At 37.7% G+C, this 20,260-nt stretch overlaps 1 protein-coding gene across 1 annotated transcript in view; it reads right to left on the bottom strand.

The window, feature by feature from the left end:
• plpp4 (phospholipid phosphatase 4) overlaps nt 1-20,260 on the bottom strand; it is a 52,029-nt gene that overhangs the window by 6,669 nt on the left and 25,100 nt on the right. The window contains exons 2-6 of the mRNA XM_028007830.1: nt 19,527-19,635; nt 16,195-16,285; nt 10,059-10,122; nt 9,423-9,547; nt 2,347-2,517 (exon numbers count right to left, since the gene is read on the bottom strand). Of these exons, the coding sequence (XP_027863631.1) occupies nt 2,347-2,517; nt 9,423-9,547; nt 10,059-10,122; nt 16,195-16,285; nt 19,527-19,635 (560 nt within the window). The remainder of the gene's footprint in view (nt 1-2,346; nt 2,518-9,422; nt 9,548-10,058; nt 10,123-16,194; nt 16,286-19,526; nt 19,636-20,260) is intronic.

Here is a 20,260-nt window from a genome sequence, read left to right as displayed (position 1 = left end):
TCATGTGACTCGTCTGATGCAAAATAAGTATTTCCATTGCAATTTTGATAACTCAACTAATTTTAATACGGACAAAGAAAAAAAAAAAACACTTCATCCCAGTGCAAAAACTCTATCGAAAAGTGTAAATATTTACTTTTACAATTTCAATTTGTGCAATTTTATGGGACTACAGACAATCATCTGCATATTCAACAACTTTTTAAATAAATGTGTATCATATGATTTAAAACAACATTCATTTGGAATTATTGGAACTATTTTTGCATTAAATTGAGAATTAACTGTAGAAACAGTTGTAGTAAAGCAGAAACTCGGTGGGATTTTGTGTTCATGTTCTATTCAGGAACAAGTTCAAGAAGCATCTGCTGACCCGACGCCACCGTTGTGTGTTGCCCTTAAATCTTACATGCAAAGCAGCCATATTGGATTTTCAGGATGTTATCTAAAATCTCCAACTCTTCTATTCAAAACCCCATCTCCAATTGTATTTTTAATTAAGTGAAAAATCCTTTATTTTGTTTTGATATTATGCCACTAAATGCAGCATTAACTGAAGCGATACTTGTTCATAATGAAGGGATTCCCTTTTCGCCTGTAGGAGTGTGGTGATAAATAACACCTAGTGTCGTGGAATGGGCCCGGTTAATTAGGCATTGCTGTATGGGCTGCAATGTTTCAGTGAACATTCATCACTGCTGCCAAGTTTAGAGGTTGATGAAAGCAACATGAAAGGCAGAGCCATGAATCGTCGAGCTGGCTCACTCACCTCGGGCCGGGCCGTCGCTGGTACTCTGTCAGACGCTGAACAGGTTTGTATTACAGCTGACCCCATTTTAACTACAATACATCACAAAATATAGCACTACTGTAATGAATATTAAGCAGGTATTGCCGATGATAGATCAAACTTGAGCTATACTTCCCTAATACCTGCACTGTAAAACAGAAGTTGAATGAAACATGAAATTGCATCAACTTTCGGTAAAAGGAACTGCAGAGCGGATGAGCTGGTGGTCCGGAGGTTCTTCTGATTCCTGTCAACTGAATTTACCAGACTGTGACTTGATTTAATAGATTAGTTTAGTGATGGTGAGAGTATTAATATTCATCAAGCACAGTGTAGCATCTGGGCTAATGGGAGCTCCCAGCTTGTGTTTACACTGGCAGCAGATTGGGGACTCTCAAATTTAATGGACTGCTCTATTGCAGCTTACTTCCAGCCGACGGAGTGCGAGCAGGAGGGAAACGTAGATCCAGGGAGGATTCAGAAAATGATGGGCTTTCTTGTAAATGCTGCAATTGTGTTGTTTTGGTTATAAATAAATAAAGGCATGTTGTAAAAAGAGCTGTTGGGTTTGCTGCCAAGAACATATGGCTTTCTAAAACTAATTAACACAATGTGATGGAGCTGTCATCATGTTATTTCTTTTCTATCTGAAACTCACACACTCGTGCAGTTCTCGCTCCCAGTCCCCCTCAGGTCATTCTTTTAGTTTTCCAGAATAAATATTGTAAAAAATGTAACATTTTAAAACTTGTGCTGATTTGTTCAGTTTTGTGAGGATTCCTCCTCATGTCATATTCTTTGGGTTTGGATTATTTTCTTGTTTATTTTTTTAGGTCTCACCATCCTCTGTTTGTTTCTCCTATTTATGTGTTGCCATTAGATGTTTTTTAATGTATTTTGTTTCTTAGATAATTCCCACGTTCGGATCTTTTTGCTGTTACTCTCTGTTCTGTTGCTGCACTATTGTTCCCTTCCCTCTCATTTTGTAGTTTCTCAGAGTTTTATTTCAGCTCCTTTATATTAATTATTCATCTTTCCTCAGCTTGACGGTTTGCTCCCTCCCACAGGTGTCCCCAATCACCTGATTTCATCACCTGCATCTGATGTTCTTCTCCAGTCATCCCTCAGTATTTAAGTCCACAGGTTCTCGTTGTTCTGGTTTCACTGCCCTCTCCTGACCACTCCCTTTGCAAGTTGTTCCTTTAGTTTATTATTATATATCTTCCGGTAATCTCCATCTTTCTCTGTCCTTTTTAACAACCTCACTCTTCTTCCAGAAACTGTGACCTTACTTTCACAAAAAAACACATAAAAATCCTATCTTTAGTCTTAATAAGAATTAGATAACACAGTGACTCAATTTATTTCCATTAATCATCATTAAGCATACTAACTCTAAAGAAACATGCTTAAAATCACTCTGTAATAAATGTAATTACTGATATAATTTTAAATAACAATCCAACTTACAGCGATGTGACTGCAGATACTGTAAAGTCTAAACACAGACATTATAACGAGTGAAGGTAAAATTAAAGCCGTGTTGTTGGCTGGACCTTGCCAGTGGTGTTTGTAGTCACAAGTCCTGGACAGTGCAATCATCATGGCGCTGTAAAGAGGTAGAACCATGGCACAAAGACGCCAGCTGCGACCCCGGCCACCATCTGTGAAGCACTGCAGCTTTCCGGCCAAGTAGAAGGAGGTGAACCCGAGTCCAGAGAACGCAACTGGAAGGCAGAAAGAGACCGACGTCAAGCAGATCAACAGCTTTGTTCCAGAAAAGGTCAAAGCATTGACCATGTTTCAGTGTATTAGCAATGGAAAGTCATGTGCATGCAGGTGAAAGATATTTTTAAAACAACCTTTGAAAATCACTAAAGTGTTTTTGGTAACTGCAGGTAATCTAGCAGCAGGACAGAAGCAACCATGTTAGGTCTTTGGTCCTAAACCAAGGCTGCAGGTTTCTAACTGAAGGTCTAATCAGTGTGCGTACCAAATCATAAAATGATCTTAAAGACCGTGCCAAGCGCAAGGATTTGTAAACATTGAATCAATTACATTGGCCAGCAGCTCACCGCTGCACATGGCAGCCAATACTGAGATTTCACAGCTCTGTGCTACATGAATGTGAATGGACAGCAGGCCTGCACATTAAGCAACATCTGCTGGGAAGTAGAAGAGGAACAGCAGTGGTCTAATTGGGAACTGAAGGCTGAACAGTGGAACCATTTGAGTTTTTGCTGAAGCAAAACGATTTGATGCTGCAGCAAAGCAAACAGCCGGCACATTTGTCACTCAACTAACAAGCTGGCCAGAAGATATGACAGAACAAGAACTGTCAGAAAAGAGAGGAGAGCAGGAAAACCAAGTCAAACTGTCAACTTTAGCACAACCTGTTGTTCAGACTGAACTCACAAAGATTCAAAATTAAATCAGTTTGGTTGTAAATGTGTGACAGACATGACTGACACTGAAAGCAAAACATTTTCATCCATTCAGAATAAAAGTACATTTATTATTTGTGATGCAGTTAATAAGAGTGAAATGTAAACTTAATGGGTGCCTTAATTTTCAAATTGAGTCTTGTAATCCAAAAGAAATCTACATTTTATTGCTGGCACAGTAAGTCTCTAAGACCTAAATTATAGAAGAGATATTTCAGCTAAAATCTACCCAAATGTGTCTATTTCTCATTTTTACATGAGAATTGCTCTCTAGCATTATGCTAAGGCAAATGGCTTGTTAATCCTCCTCATCATCATCACCAGAGCTTACTCTTCCAGGAAAATAAAGGATTTATGAATCACTTTGTTTCAGTAGCACTCCTTCATCCATCCACTTCTCATCAGCTCATTGCTGGGGGCAACATGGGAATTTGTGTCTTGCCCAAGGACATTTCAGCATGTAGTGGAACTAGTTCATTTTTTTAATTAAACTTCGCAGTTAAAAATGGTGATGTCTTCCTGCAGCCTGCAACCAACTGGGAGTTTATGTGACTGAATTCCTCAAGAGCAGGAATAACAGAACTAATAATTTATGAGTGGAAAGAAGATGGAAATCCTGCTGCAGATAAAGTTAATTAACACGTTTCAGTTTGGAGAGAGCTACAAACAACCCACACAGATTAACTGATGTTTTTTAGAGACTAGCCTTTACTTTAAAGTTCCTCAGTCTGAGCATCCCTCAGTGCCCATCCATCTCACTTTCAGGTGACTCCTTCTCATCCCAAACCTCGCAGCAGCCCACACTATTTGTCTTTTTGGCTCTAAACAAAGCTCAGGCAATTTAATTTGTCCTTTGGGAGGACAGAGTTACATTATCCTGGAAACCTATTCAGTCCCACACTGAACATTTTAACTTTGACTTCCAACAAGAAATTCACCTTTAAATGTAAACATTTCCAAAAACCCCTTAAAGTGGCAGTGTTATGTATTTTTCACATAGTGCCATTTTATTGCAGAATAAAGTAACTCTGTCACATTAAATTGTAAAAAACATGATTATATATATAAGATATGACTTAACAATAGTCATATTTGAAGTCCAGGCGTTAAATTACCCAATTTCAAGGTAATTTAACACCTTCATATTGTGGAAGTTTCTTTAAAAACTCCTGCTCTTTCTGAAACTCCGCCTTCAGAAAATCCTCACAACATTTTTACAAGTGTTTCACTAAGAAGTAACTCTTACAAGGAGCTCAGCTGATAAAAAGTTCCACCAGCTGTTTGCTAATTGTGGCTGGCTAGTCTGAAGGAGCTGAGTGGAGAAGTCGTAGGGAAGGAGCTGAGCCTCGCAGGCGGAGCTATGTCCACCCAGCTGTTTCGCACAGCTGAATGGTTGCCATGGAGTATTTCTTGAAAATGCCCAAAAGAATAAAAACGTTGGAACAAAATTCAAAGCAGTCAGTTTTACATAGTACTGTGTTTTCAAAAGAACCTTTGCAGAATTTCTTTTTATAAAACTGGAATAAAACATGAAAATGTATTACAGCTACAGATGCCAGCATATTATTACATCACACTCTCTGTGCTGCTTTGACTAACATGCAATAAGTTTCAGTTAAAAACCAAAACATGAAAAAGTTTATTTTACCAAATGAGGTGTATAACTGTACGAGAAAATAAAGTGAAGAGTTTATTGAAAGTAGTTTTAAGTGTGGAGTCGGCAGCAGACCCCTGCATCCCTAAATAATCAAGGATGGATGGAAGAATGGGAACAAAAATGTAACGTGACAACAGTGAGAAACAGCCCGGCTCATTGTTAAATTCTTTCCTTTTTATTCCAGAACCATCCAGAGTCCATATGTTTACCAGAACAATCAGTGGAACTGGGAGTAATCAGGAGGATTAGCCAAACAATCGGGATGCATTATGCTCAAGTAGGGACATCAAGTATCCATCCTGTTCTCACTTTGCATAAAGAAACTCATAAACAAGCTTTTACATGTGAAATGTGTATAATTAACTAAGTGAATGAGTAACGCAATGAGGGGCAGCTACGAACGACTACAGGATGGTCCTCCAGAGGCAGCAGCACAGAAGAACAACAACATAAAACATCTTGATAATAAATCAGCTGCATGCATCTTAAACAAACTCCCTGAGAGACAAAGAACAAATTCAGAAAAGCAGAATAATCAGAGGTGATTCGCATTGCACCTTTTTTTTATTACAAATAAAATATTTCTCTTGAGATTTCAAGTGAAGGTAAAGGTGATACCTTTACCTGTCTTCCTGTCTGTCACTTAACTCTGCATCTCCATAATCAGAACCAAACTAACATGATGCAAAAAAAGTGGATCACTTTTGTGAAATTCACAAATTTTGATATAGCTGAAAAGACTAAGATTAGTTAATATGCTTTTCTAATGTGTTACTTTCTGACAAAGCTGTCGGTTTTAATGCCACTCTAAAGACTGAGAAGCTAAACAAAGTGCATTATTATGCTTTCTGTTCTCTGCCATTCTCTCCCTGCTGTTCTGATCTTCGACCTTTATCATGACCTGTGGGATATCTTTGCTAACTCCCACCAGAAAAGCTGCATATTAACGACCACTTAGTGCCAGAGGCTGATCCTTCTATTAGCACATAAAGAGTCAACAGAAAATATGTATTAGCATTAGATCAAAACCGCTTTGTTGTGCGTCCTGACTGTCAGAAACAAAAAGACCTGAATTCTCTCTTGGTACTGAAATAATATGATGATAGACGTTGAAATCTTCAGCTAATTAAATATAAATGGTGATGAAATAGTGAAAGAAGGAGGCGGATTCAGAAAAATAATCTGGTCAAACAATTAATTAAAGCATTAAAGAGTATGCTAATGCTAAAGATGGCATCTTTTAGTAGAGTATATCCATCAGTTGGGTTTTTATGCACAAAGGGAAATGGTGAAATGAATATGAATGGGATGTGAGGCGTGTTTCAGGACCTGTTTGCTCTCAGTGCTGTTTACAGGGTGCAGTGGGTTTAGTGGTATTTAGTGCTTTGTTTTTCTCTTTTAGAAGAATGCCACAATGAATTCCTGCTATTTCACTCGCTTCAGAGAGGTGGGGGAATCTAATCAAGAACAAGAGAGAAGCCTTCAAGACTATCAAATGGAGTGGAAACAGCTCGGGCTTTTAAAAGCTATCAGGACACCAGCTTCTCATACATGGCTAAATGTTCTGTATCTATTATTGATAACTTTATGAAATGTCTGGTGATGCACAAAAAACAAACTGTCTAAAAAGGCAAAAAACAAACCAAAAAAGCAGAAGATAGATGCTCATATATTTAAAAGTAAATTAACTTCTCCATACTTATCAGGTCAAACCACATAGTGCAATACGATATCACTGGTCAATCTATCCGCCAAATTCTTATATTTTTTTTGTGTTGTATTTATATTTATTTATATTCTTATATTCTTTATTCCTATTCCCTGTTTCTTGCATAATTTAAGGTTTTTCTTGCATAATTTAAGGTTTTGGTTACTCACATTTAGTGTGTACCTTAGTATTTAATTTGTATTTTGTTTTCTTTTGCATTTTTGCTTACTGTGTGTTATCTTTGTTTTTTTGCCTGGGAGCTGCTGGTAACTTCAATTTCCTGAGGGAGTCTTCCCAAGGGATCAATAAAGTACAAGTCTAAGTCTAAGTCTAAGTCAATCATAGTCCCTATTAAAAACAAACAATGTTTTAAGTATTAAATAGAAGGTTAAAAAAAAGCTCTTAAACTGAAATGTTCATTGCATAAAATTAAGTGGCTTAGTTCAGGGTTTAATAAGAAATATAATCCTGAATTAAATATTTTCTAAGTAAAATTTTGTTTATGTAATCCATTCTCTATAATATAGCAAAGACAAAATTTTTAGCTATAAGGCAATAATATGAAAACCTGTTGAGTCAACAAAGACCCAGGAAGGACGAGGAGGGACAGAAAACAGATGGAAGTTTATGACTGGAAGCCACATCTCAGGCTTCACATCTAATCAGTCCGAATTTTGTACCACAAACAAGAAAAAGTGGCATAAAAATAAAAAAATGCTTGAATTTTAATGCTGAGCTACAAACGTTCAAACTACATTCAGTTTTTCATGTGATCCTTGTACCTTTTGAAATCTTTTTGGGCAATAAATGGGATTACTTTTGTACTGTAGATGTGATCTCTATGATTGTGTTGTGGCTTTTCAACTTGTTGCTTAGATTCTAGTCCAGACACAGACCTGCAGAGAGCCGTCACCCTCTGCCTTCCATGCTTACTGAGGGTGTGTTGAGGAGCATTAAACTCTAACCTGAAATCTGACTGAAAGTGCTTTAAAACTCAATCAAAGCTCTAAATGGATAAGGCATCTGATGTCTGGGTGTGTTATTGTTACACAGTAGCAGCATGTTTGATCTGATGCTGCTGTAAGGAGGTTTACGGACGTCACGCTCAAACCGTGATGCTAGCAAATCACAAATCATGCAGCAAAAGGCAACTTCTTTCTACCTGAACATTCTGCCTGATTGTTCTGTTATCTGTGGATGAGCATCGACAAAACAAACTATTCCAGTTAAAAATCAGTCTGTCACAGTAAAGACAGCAGACCGGGAGATTTCTTTCTCTAAAGATTTATTTTCATTGTTCAAAACAGGCAGAACAGGGGCAGAACTCTGTATACATGTAATATTAATGGAAAAGGCTTCAAAGTAAAAATAAAAATCAATCTGTTTATGTTTGAGGGAAATTTAAACAGCTAAAAAAAATTCAGCTGCTAATGAGGTAGAAAATGAACTATTGTGATGCAACAATAGTTGATATTTTTGAAAAGATTGTAGATTAAATAAAGTCATTTTATCTCGTCTCTCAGCCTGAGACGACAATAAAACTGATGTTACCTCTAGAGTATAAAATTTAAAAAAGCAAGACCTTGAGCTCCATTTTTACCAGTTTGTGCTTAGCGCCATCTCCGTTGCTAGGTAACAGGAGATAAGTCCTGCATTGGCCAGATCCTTGAAGACTGCCGCTGGATTGGGACACCCTCCCAAGATATTTGGGCTATGTCAGTTATTTAAATTCCTTTTGGGATAAAAAAAAATACTTTTGATTTGAATAGAAAACTTTAAATTTATATCAAATAGAAAATGCTGACTTTATTTGTAGTTAAGTTGTTTGCTGTTACACAAAATAACTTCACACCTGCTCTTTAATACCCAACGATCAATCTCTGTAAAAATGCTCCCTAAATAATATTTTTGACAAGACATTTTGTCGCTTTGTTTTTTCAGATGATTTTATCAATATATTTTCTTTCCAATCTGCCATGAAGGCAGATACTTTTTTAAAGCAAAGCTTCTGTTCTGAGGTTTTTAGGTGCCCCTCCCCCCCAGACCTCTGCCTTTCCAACAGTTTGTTGTTCAGGTATAGCTCATGTATAACAGCTCTGCAGTCGACAAAGTATTAAAAAGTAGCAACAAAGAAATCCTTCTGCTATGTAAATATTATGTTTTAAGTTTAGATAGGGAACAATATTGCAGGAGTGCAGCTGACAAGGTTTGTTCACATTATACAGCACCAAAACCAAAAACACTAAATATTTCAGAAAAGTGTGTTGTATTGAAATGTTGACATTGTCAGATAATTGAAGTTATATGTGCTAATTTGAATATACCCAAACTAACACGGTAATACACAATGCTACATGGTGTCCACTGCACTGTGCACCGTCTGCATGGACCGCAGCAAACAATCCAAGTGAACCTTTTTCCAGTCATGTCCTTTACGCCAGAAGAAACGTGTATTATTGAACGCAGTGCTGAGGTGGAACGGCTTGCTATGCTGTTTGGCCCAAAATGGCCAGCAATCCTCCTTGCTTCGTGTAGCTGAGCACAGCAGGAAGTCAGATGAAGGTGAAGCACTGAGCGTGTTATCATCTGTCACATGTCAGAAGTGAAATATGCTGGACTCATTCATGACTAACTTCCTCAGGGTCTGCATATTACATCCTTGGCAACAATAAAAAATATCTTGAGCACAATCTGTCAGCACGGTGGCATTTTTTATTAGCTCAAACTGAAATGCTTCTGTTCACAGTTTTAATAAGGTGGTGTGAGAGGTCTGACATGGTTGCATATTGTTTTGCAGTTGCCAGCGGTGATTTCTTTACTCACAGGAGGAATGGCTGCTGGGGAAGCTTTTACGTCCTTCAGACACCATCTCCGGCTCGCCGGTGCACAGCATCTTTGCATTCATTTGACCATCTGGGAAACAGCGCTGGAAGTAATCTGGCCTTGGTCTGAAAAATTACAGTTTTCATGTGATTACAATGAATTAACAGAACAGCTACTACTTTACGTCTCAAAATACGGAGTGACTACAACTTCAACCTGAGCGTCATTAGCTGTGTTTCCATTACAAAACTTTGGGAATATTCTGCTAATGTGAAAAACACAATTTCGCAATTATAGTTTCATTAAATAAGAAACACAATCAAAATCATGTGTATATGTTTGTTCATGTAGTAAGTCATTAAAAAACATGTCAGCCATCATTCTCCAACTACTTCCTGTCTTATTTTTCGTGGTTGGTGCCAGTGGAAACATTCGGTTGTTAATCAAACTTGCAGTTTTCCTAAATTAACCAAAATTGACACGGTAAAAAAACAAACAAAAAAAAAACACCTCATTCTAACATTAAGTTGGTGTTTCCCTTCTGCAAATTTATTTTCAAAATGTCAGATTGTACAATTATATTGTGGATGGAAAAGCAGCTACTGACGGCGCCGTGAAGTGACTTGTTCAACATACCTGCCAACAATCAGCTTGATAGTATTTGTGAAGACTCCATTTAATGCGAGTGCCAGAGACACAGCTGAGGAAAGAAAAGACAAATATGAAAACAAATCTTACGTTGTCTCAGTATTGAAAGTTATGAAGTATTACAAACCTCAGTCATAGTTTATACAAGTTCTGGTCAGTTTTTCACACTTTGTACAAACATGATGGCCAAATTTTAGCATTTAGGTAAAATCAGATCCAAGCATTTAAGAAGTTCAGAGTTCAAGCCTCCAGAAATCAATTGCTTCTCAATAACCAGACCTTCTGTGCAAAGCAAAGTGTAGAACAAGGAGCTGCTTTTTACCAGCCTATCTGTTTACTGAAAACACCAAAGAGTTGATGCATCTGAAGAAGGTGGTTAGAGAACAAAGAGCCATTTTTACCCATAAAAATCAACATAATAACTTAGACTTAGACTTAGACTGACTTTATTGTCATTTTGCATGCACAGGGTGTATACAGAACGAAATTTCGTTGCATACGGCTCAGGACAATGTTTTGAGCTTCCAATGTTGTGATGTTACTCCAGAATAATACTCCTAAATAAGGCCATTTAGGAGAATTGAAAATGTTGAGTTTTATTATTTTTATGGCTGTTTTTTTCCCTGAAAAAATAAATCAAACTTTGTCATAACAGATTATTTAGGGGTTTTTTTTTGTCTTGGCATAAACAGCTTGCTTCACTGGTAATAACTGAGGGAAATTTAATGAGTAAACAAAATTATTTCCTCTTAATGGTTATAGCCAGCACTAATAATCCACCTGCTTCTATAAAAGCATCACATTTATGCCCTGTTTTCATGTTCAGTTATGAATTTCCTCCAGCATTCAGACAGATATTGTCAGTTGAAATCTAATTAACCAAACACCCATCTGTTCTCCAACATTGTCTGATATTGTTGAAGAAACAAAGTGTATTCCCTGAGATAACAAATTCATTCATCTTGTTTAAAGAAAACAAAAAGTCGATGCCTTGTGAAAAGGAGATGCATCGACTCATTATCACAAGAAAAGCAGCTTTGCTTTGTTGAGACTTCTGTGGTGTCAGATTCCCTCTATTGGTTTATCACTCTGTGTGTGATCTTCACCCCATATAGCTCTGCACAAACTTTCTCACCTGTTTGCATCAACATTTTTAGGCCACTGCATCAAATCTAACATAGGTTTCTATGCAGTTCTCATCAGATCATGAAATCTGGTATTAAAAATAACTCTGTTATTTAAAAAAACACTTTGTTCTCTTGCCCAGAATGTTTATCTTCTTGATGTTCAAAGTATTTCTGTCCCTCTGTGAAACAGATCCCCATCGAAGGCAGACGACTCTGAATCTTGTCACTCCGAATCAGTTGGAAGTAAAGTTAGCTAATGCCTCAGAGTGCGTTTAGTAGAAAGTACTCTCTACTAAACTCTGAGATGTTTGTATTAAATAAACACAATGTCAAAATGAAAAAGCAGTGAGAAACTATACACTGTTGATTTCATGATATTTAAAATGTAAAATTATTACATTTAACAACAGCAGGTGTGACCATTTCTCTTAAAGTAGGTCTAGGAAGATAAATTATTTTGGGTTAATAATGAAGGGGTGGAATTACATAAGCTGTGCTTTTTTCCATTGCTTATTGGAGATGTGATTGAATTCATGCTATCTTTCTTCTTAACATTTTATTATTCTGTTAATATTTGCATTACAATAAATACATGTTGGATGGAACATCTGAAAAGTTACAAAACTCTTATTGCAGCTCAAACATTTAGAGAACGGCAAATTACAAAGTAGGAGTAGAAGTCCAAAAAATTAAAGTTACTATGAAGTAGCAGGTCAAATTAGATGCACTTTGAAATTTTACTTGTTGTTGCAAGAGTGTCCTATTTTAAACAACATTTTAAACATGGGTTTTAAGGCCAGTTAGGCATTAAAGCATTAAAGTCCTGCTCTACGTTCTTCCTAATATTACAATTCATGCAGCTTAAAAGAGAGAAAACATCGAGGGGATTTCCCTGAAGAAGTGGATCGCCACAGGCAAAATCTGACTATGAAAGAATTAAATGGCTCATTGTGATGGGAGAGAGGAAATGTAATGTTGGTCAATAGGTCAAAGTTGCACTGAAACTGAATGTTCACTTAATTATCTATAAAGGAGACCAGCGGGTCTCATAATTAGAGGAGAGTACCTGCCCCTACAGGTGACTCCCAGTGGACCTCAGTGGGACTAAGTTCATCCAGTTCAGACGTCTCTGAGCCTCTGAGTAAATCCAAGAGTTAATTGATATTTATTTTAAGTGAGTTCTGCTGATGTTCTCTCTTTTTAAATTGACTTTACAAATATCCAGCCTCCTGTTACTTCCTATTGCACAATAATGCATTGGGGACTTTTGCTGAACAAAACCAATAGTAGTTATAATTAACCTGACAAAACAGTTTATTTTATGGTTGCAATGCTGTGGACTTTATTGGAACTGTTTTTTGCCATGCTGGTTATGTGAGCGTTCCTAAAACTGTTTGACAGTCTGTGAGTTTGGTTTTATCCTGGTGACTGAAAACCGTGCAGTAGTTGAATAGTTTTAAACTAAATATGAATCCTCCTAAATTGTTTTATGGTTCCAAAGCTTTTTATAACTGTCTGCAAATAACAGAGTTGAAGAGAAGCTGCAGTAATTGGGCCGTTCATGAAGCCAGACATCCGAACATCTGCTGCATTCATCATCACAATGTATTCAAACTACATTAATCTGTGTGAGAAATTATCTGTGTCACATTCAGATTGTGTTCAGTTGCCTTTGAGTCTACTGAGTCAGTCCATCCATCCATGCTTTGTTTAAATGAAAAAATTAATATTCTATGTCAGCAATTTTGACATATTTTCCTCATTACTCCACGGCAGGCCATTTTTTACTTTTCATATTTTGTCATCGTCTTTGCAATCATAATAATATTTACAATTTGCCTGAAGCATCTAATTAACAGTGCAAACATTTTCATGCTGTTGGGTACGTTCAGTCAGTCTACAGGTGAGGATGATGAGGGTTTGCTATTCTTCTCAGCAGCATTCAGGATTCATTTAGCTTTTCTCCAACATTCACAGCAGTTGAGTCTCGTCAGGCTTCTCACTCCTGTTACTTTGACTCCGTTCATCTCATCTGTGCTGAGCTCAGTGGAGAGTTTTTGAATGTAGGAGTCAAATAATCTGTTCCAGGTATTTGATCAGGATGCCTCTGGGTAGAATGGCAATATATTTTAAAATCACGCAGTGGGAATACTTTTGGGAACTATTGCATTGATCACATCCTATGTCCTCCCTTCTATCTGGTTCATCAGTGCTTCCAGGACTGAATGGTTCCCCATGAAGATGCACAATGGTATCTGGCATAAAGGTTTTTGCAGCAGATTGTTTAAAGTCGGTAGGTTTTGAGGAGAGGCTTCCACTCTTTGGACATTTTAGCTGTGTGTCCCACAGCTGCTCAACTGGATTGAGATTTGGGGAATTACAAGACAAGTTCCATTCAAGTTCATTTTTTTTGCACCTCTAGCAACTCAAACCATTTTGCTCTCTGTGTTTTAATATAATGAAAAGGCAACAGTGATCAACAATTGCTCAATGTGAAGATGGACATTGTCTCTAAGGATTAAGTAGGTGGTACATGTGAAATTATCCTCATGGATGGCCGGAGTCCAGTTTTTCCAGCAGAACATTTCCCAAAGCATCAACCTGAATTGGCTGACTTGCAATGTTTTGATTGTACATCCTTCTGCCACATGTTCCCTAAGACACCTGCACATATCTGGGCATCCTTATGGAAACATGACTGATCAGACCAGACCACTGTCATCCATCGGCTGTTCTCCAGTTCTTATTTTCATGTTTCCATTGTTGTTTTTTAGCAATGGAAAGTGGTCAACATGCCCAACCTGACTGATCTGTTGCTATGCAACCCCATAGCTACACAAAAGTAAGGTCTAATGTCCATTTTGACACCTTCCAATCAGAAGTAACATGAACTTTTCCTACAGTTTTAGCTCCAGTGGCTCGTCTGTTGGATCAGACCAAACGCAGCAGCATCAGTAACCCTTGGCTGTCTGTTCACTATTGTTTGACTTTGACTTCTGGAGACTTGCTACATCCCACAAGAGTTGCATCGGGGAAATGTTCTGATCCAGTCATTCAGCCGTCACAATTTCAAACCTGGAAAACTTCTGAAATCCTGTTCAATTTTTCCTGATCTATCCAAAAATAAAAAAGAGGGAAAATGCCTGATGTTGCCCACTAACAGGTACTATAATGAGTGGTCATAATGTTATGCATGATCAGTGTACTATTAAAGCCTCTCACTATGGAGAGAAAAATATGTAAGTCAAGAAAGGTGTCATGAGGTGGTGGAGTGAAGTGGTGAGGCAGACACTGAGAATCCAGGTAGACGTGTGAATGATGGTTTTTAATGATGATCAGACCAAAATTAGTCCACAAGACCAGGCAGCACGACAGAGAGGAACCCAGGGCTCAACATCGGTAGCAACTGGTACATAGAAGATGGAAACAAACGCACGCACGCACACAGGACAGACGCCAAACTGAGACGATGACCTGACAGAGACACAGAGACACTAAATACACAGGAGGTAATCAGGGAACGAGACACACCTGGGAACTAATCAAGGGGAGAACAGGACAACACAGAGACACAGAAAACTCGAAATAAACACAGAAAAACACAGATCCTGACAAAAGGTTTTAAAATAAAGTTGTAGAACTGATAAATGAGTACAAACATGGAAAGACCACAAATTCTCCCCCTCATAAACAGAATGATAATATCGCTGCATGCTCTGTGATATCACATTACGAGGATGAAAAACAGTGTTTTAACTTTATAATCATGATTAAAGCAAGCGCTCCGGAATCATCTTTGACTCATTCTCAGTGAGTAGTCTGGTGGGAAATATGACCCTCAGATGGCTCCATTATATTCTGACTCAGAGATAATTGCGTAATTAAGCGGCGTGACTTCCGGAATGATAAAAGATTATTAGATGACTTTTCAAAACATTTTCCTTTCTACCCCGAAGTAGAATATGGAGCGTGGCAGAAAGCAATGTACCGCACAATATATACCCATATATCAAAAAAAAAAAAAAGAGCATAAACTTACCAAGCATAATCTATTTAAACCTAATTATGTCCTGTAATCTTATTTGCATTTCTGAAGTAGAGAGCCCTGGGGGATGCTTTCCAAAGCGATGCATTTGGAACTGCAATGTGAAAGCGTCTGACATGAAAAATTAATATCTCTGTCAGTGTTTTAAAAATAAACAACTTTATACCAATCTGAACAATTAATTGAATATTTTTCTGACTCATGACAGAGACAGGTTCTTAATGCCATCCTCAGAACTCAGATCTGTCTGACATCCGTCATAAAATGCAGAATAGTTTTCCTTCCTTTAATTCTTTGTTCTCCTGAGTTCCACTGTTTTCTAAACTGGTTTGCAGAAATTCTTCTCTGCAGGCGGTGAGGGGCTCGTTAAATTCTCCACTGCAATGTAATCTCTGCTGCACTGAGCCACTCGCTTTCCACCTGATTCATCACTGTGTCTCTCTTTAATTGGATTTGTGTTAAACTTTCTTAATGGCTTGCAGCGCCGATGCCTTTTTCTGGCACTCGACCTCAAGGGAAAGTAGGAAAAAATGTGTGTGTGAAACCACTGGGTCCTGAGAGAGAATGAAACAAGTTGCTTTAAATTAATAAGTAAATACATGATTAAGAACAATATTCATGGTGGCATATTAAAAGGCACAAAAGGTCATAGAGGTTAAAGATCAGCACCATTAAGCCTAATGAACTCCTTATATTTGGCTAAATTGCTTCAGGCAGAGGAAGGAAAAAGATATTGAGCTGAAAGAAATTCTAACAAAATTTGTTCATTGCCCAAGCATAAAAATCGAATATAGCGTGGGCAGAAACTTTTTTATAATAAATATGCTGTTACTATTACAGGCCAAATCAGGAAATGCATTGAGGAAAAACATTTTCTTGTCATGCAATTGTGAAAAAGAAAAACATTTTCAGCACTTTCACTAGGAGAACTGAAGGGTAGATTTTCTCGCACCTAAACAAGCCTCCTTGATCTCCGTCTTGTCCGTTCTCTGAATTATCTTCACCACGAATATCACTGCCAGTGGGGTAAGGAAGGAAATTGCCTGTAAGGAAATAAGACACAGCAACAAAATGGTAATAATTACTGTGATATTAGAGTCCCAGGGGATCTGTTAAACACGAAAACACTCCTGCATTAACTTGTGACCTGAACCTGTCAAACTGAAAAGCCCAACAACTTATCTGATTGTCCACTGGGTCTTCCAACCAGTATTCAGAGAGTTTCTATCTAATTTGATCGGAGATTTGAGTTTTCTCTGCTCAGAGGTAATAACTGTTGCCACAGAATGTATTAATTAAATCCAGGATGAAATTGTTTTATATTTCTGCCCTAAGCAACAACTGATTTAGAGATAGGATTCTTCAAATCTTCATGGCTTTAACACAGAAACTGCAGTGTGTGGCGAAAATTACAAGCAAGTACAGCAACTATGATGAACGATGAAGTTTACATGTTTTCCTCACACACTCATATATATATATATATATATATATATATATATATATATATATATATATATATAATATCTCTGTCAGTGATAGAGCTGGCTTTTGGAGGAAATGGGAGTAAAACACCCAGCTTACAGTGTCTACCTGTGATTTGTGTTACAAGCTTTCTACCCTTTGCACCATTTTACCAACTTTTCCCCTCCAGGTAGCAAATGTACACACAGGCACCCACTCAACACAGCACACACACACAAATAATCCAAAGTTCCTCCTCCATCAGTGTGGCTTGTCTACTTTGATGTCAGATGATGTCACTGTAGAAATATGCTGTTGTGGTATTATTATCAGTAGTAGTAGGAGGAGGTGAAGGAATCTTTTTGTGGAGAAAAACTGCCCTGACACATGCAGGCAACTATAGGTTATTATTTTATACCCTCCCTTTAACAGCCTCTTTAATTGGGTTGCTTCGACCTTTAGAGCGTATGAATAAAAAAATCTCATCACAGTAAATCTTTATTTGAAACTTGTAAAATACAGTCGATGTTTATTTGAAACCATGTGACCTTATAGCTAAATGTAAGTTTAATAAATCCATTAGTGAAGCAGCAACTATCTAGTTGTTGTGAAATCTCATTAGTAATGCAGAGGTTTCCAGTGGTAGAGATCATTATGTGTTTAGCAGAAATATTAGGATTTCTATATTCACAAATTGTTTACAATGTTTAAAAGCAACATAATGGCTAAAATATTCCTGCAGTGTTGCATATATACCAGATTTATGGGATTAAACAAACAACATCCTGCCACTTCTCACACTTGGAATATGCAGGAGTGACACTTGGAGCTGCCCCCCGGCTTCTACAACATTCATTCTAATAAAGGTCACAGTGAGCCGTACTGTAGCATCATGTAAATCTTATTCATGCACTCATAGCAACAGCTAGATAACTTCTCCAGACCTTCAGGGCTGCTGTCAGAGTGGAAGTACCAGAAAGTGTCTGACAGAACAGATCATTTTCCCAGAAGACACGTAGCTGGGGGATAAGGGACTTTCTTTCAATTCCCGATTGATAGAAATGTCTTTCCCAAAGATTTACTGGTACCCCAGCTAATAAAAACTGTCAATATTCCTTTAAGGCTCAAAGGGAAACAGAATAATAGAGCAGAGTTAAACCGTTTGCGTTGAGGCCCATTGAGCTCTCCAGATCAATTGTCAGCTTGCAGAATTTGGCATTCATGTTTCTTGACTGGCTTCCAGAACTATAAATGACTAATGCACTTTGAAATGCTTACAAAATTACCCATCAAGTCTATCTGGTAATTAGTCACTTTGAGCTCCACCAAACAGATTGTAATTATGCTTTGACCTCTTTACTCAGGTGACACTGGTTGGTCTGGCAGAAACGCTTCCAAACATGGTAAAAACATGCAAATACTAGATTCTAACTGCTAAGCATCCTTTTTTTAATGTAGAACATATTTTATATACTAAGCTGTCATATGTCTGCTTGAAATGACTTCCTGCCACCGACTCCTCAGCAGTTTAAACACGTCATGTGAGTGATGAGTGAGGAGTTCAGGGACCGAAGAGCCAGTCCCTCAAATTCAAACAGTTCACAATGAAGTGAGATAAATAAGCAGTTGGATGGTAGTTTTAAATTATGTTGGTTTTAGTTTAGCACAATATCAGTTTAAATCCAATGCAACCAGACAGTCCCTTCACAGGAGCTGAAATATCCAACATCACATTTAAATAGACATTTTGACTTGAATAGAGGCAGAAAACCTTTAGACTCCACAAAACTGAAAACACACAGCGTCTTGTTGCCTGTAGGCATTTTTGCCAGCTGTTACAAATTCACTTCACTGGGGAAAATGGAGTGTCTGACTGAAACTAAACATTTCATGCCACAATGTTTGGCAGAAAACTAGACTTGAGCACACAAAGAAGCTGGTGTAACAATTGGAAGTCTCTCTTGTTTGTAAAACTCTGGGATGGGTTTTTATAAGCCTCATAAATTATAGCATTAATCAAAGCAGCAGTCAGGAGGCCACTGACGCCTTTGGAGGAGCTGCAGAGATCTTCAGCTCAGGTGGAAGAATATTTGAATGAAAATGGTCAAACTTGCCCAGAATCAAAATATTAACTTTTAGGCCTACAAACTGCTGGTTTCTGAAAAAATAACTCAGTGCACAACAATTCTTATTGCACTTTTGAACTACTGGATAAATGTTCTGTCTGTCTGTCTCTTAACACACCATTCAAGTCATGAAACATGGCGGTGGCAGTGTCATGATGTGGGGATGATTTTCTTCAGCATGGGCAGTAACACTGGCTACAGAGGAGACAGAGATAAAGACAAGAAAATCCTGGAAAGCAAAGCACTTGAAGATGCAACTGCATCTTTATCTGTGAAATGTGTCTGAATAAAAGATTGAAACTTTGAACCATCATGCATTTGACCTGCTGCCATTTTGAGTATTTACATTGAGATGTCAGACGGTCTGTCCTGTTCTTCAGGTGGTAGAAGACTGACTTTGTAATTGTCTCTATGTGTCTCTGAAGAGCCCAGCCGCTGGGCCTGATCTGGGTGTTTAAAAACTGTAAAAATATTTTCATTACCAATTAAAAGAAAGATCACTGCCATGGGAATAGTTCCCTGACTGCATGTGGTAAACAAACACATAAACTCTTGAAATGAAAGTCACTCTCTGAGCACCAATGATAAATAGATGCTGAGTGTCATAATATCCAATCATCAAAACAATTAAAGAGTTTTATCTAAACATTCAGAGAAAGACTACTATTTCTTTTGAGATGTGTAATGTACTTACAAACATAACCCTTTTAGGAATGTGGTCTGACTCAACCAGAGGATTCCTGTAGAGCCAAAGCTCCTCCGGTTGGATAACTCTCTCAAAGGGCTCCAAGAACTCTGTAAACCTGCAAACAACAACACAGGAGAGTTTAGTTACTACCATGTAATGGTTTGGTTTTTAGCTTCTAAAACAAAGAAAGACCTTTCAGATATTATCTGTGCTCTGGTTGGATTCAGTACCACACAGAAAGGGTGTCTTATTTTATTTTAATTTTTACTTTTGTGCTATCCAAGAAAAAGCTCAGGACTTTACCTGACATCCCCTGCTGCCTTCTTCCACACTGGGTGTGAAAGAACAAATTAGTATTCTGCTGCTTTCTCCATCCCTCCGTCCCTCCGTGGCCTCTCGGTGGTCTGTCTGACACAACCTTGTTCTTTGTCATTTTAACAAGGTCTTTTGTCACTATTGTCTAAAACAGTTCAATACCCTCCTCTCCTTTAAAAAGAGCTCCAAGACAACTCCAAGGGCTGTAAAAACAAAAGGCTTTGAATATGCTGAATATGGTGATCTAATGAGTTTTCTTCCTCAATAATGCAAACATCAGACAGCATGTTGATGAATGTGTGAATTTATTTCCTTTGTAGTTTCTTGGCAAGTTTAAAAGTCAGAAAATGTTCAAACATTTATGAATAAAAGGCAATTATTTATGGTATGTTTTAAGAATCTAGCCTTTGACTATAGAAGATGCC

This window comes from Xiphophorus couchianus, chromosome 22, assembly GCF_001444195.1.
Source record: "Xiphophorus couchianus chromosome 22, X_couchianus-1.0, whole genome shotgun sequence".
Classification (NCBI taxonomy): domain Eukaryota; kingdom Metazoa; phylum Chordata; class Actinopteri; order Cyprinodontiformes; family Poeciliidae; genus Xiphophorus; species Xiphophorus couchianus.
The sequence above is the reverse complement of the archived record's forward strand: the minus strand, read 5'-3'. Positions and strand labels throughout refer to the sequence as shown.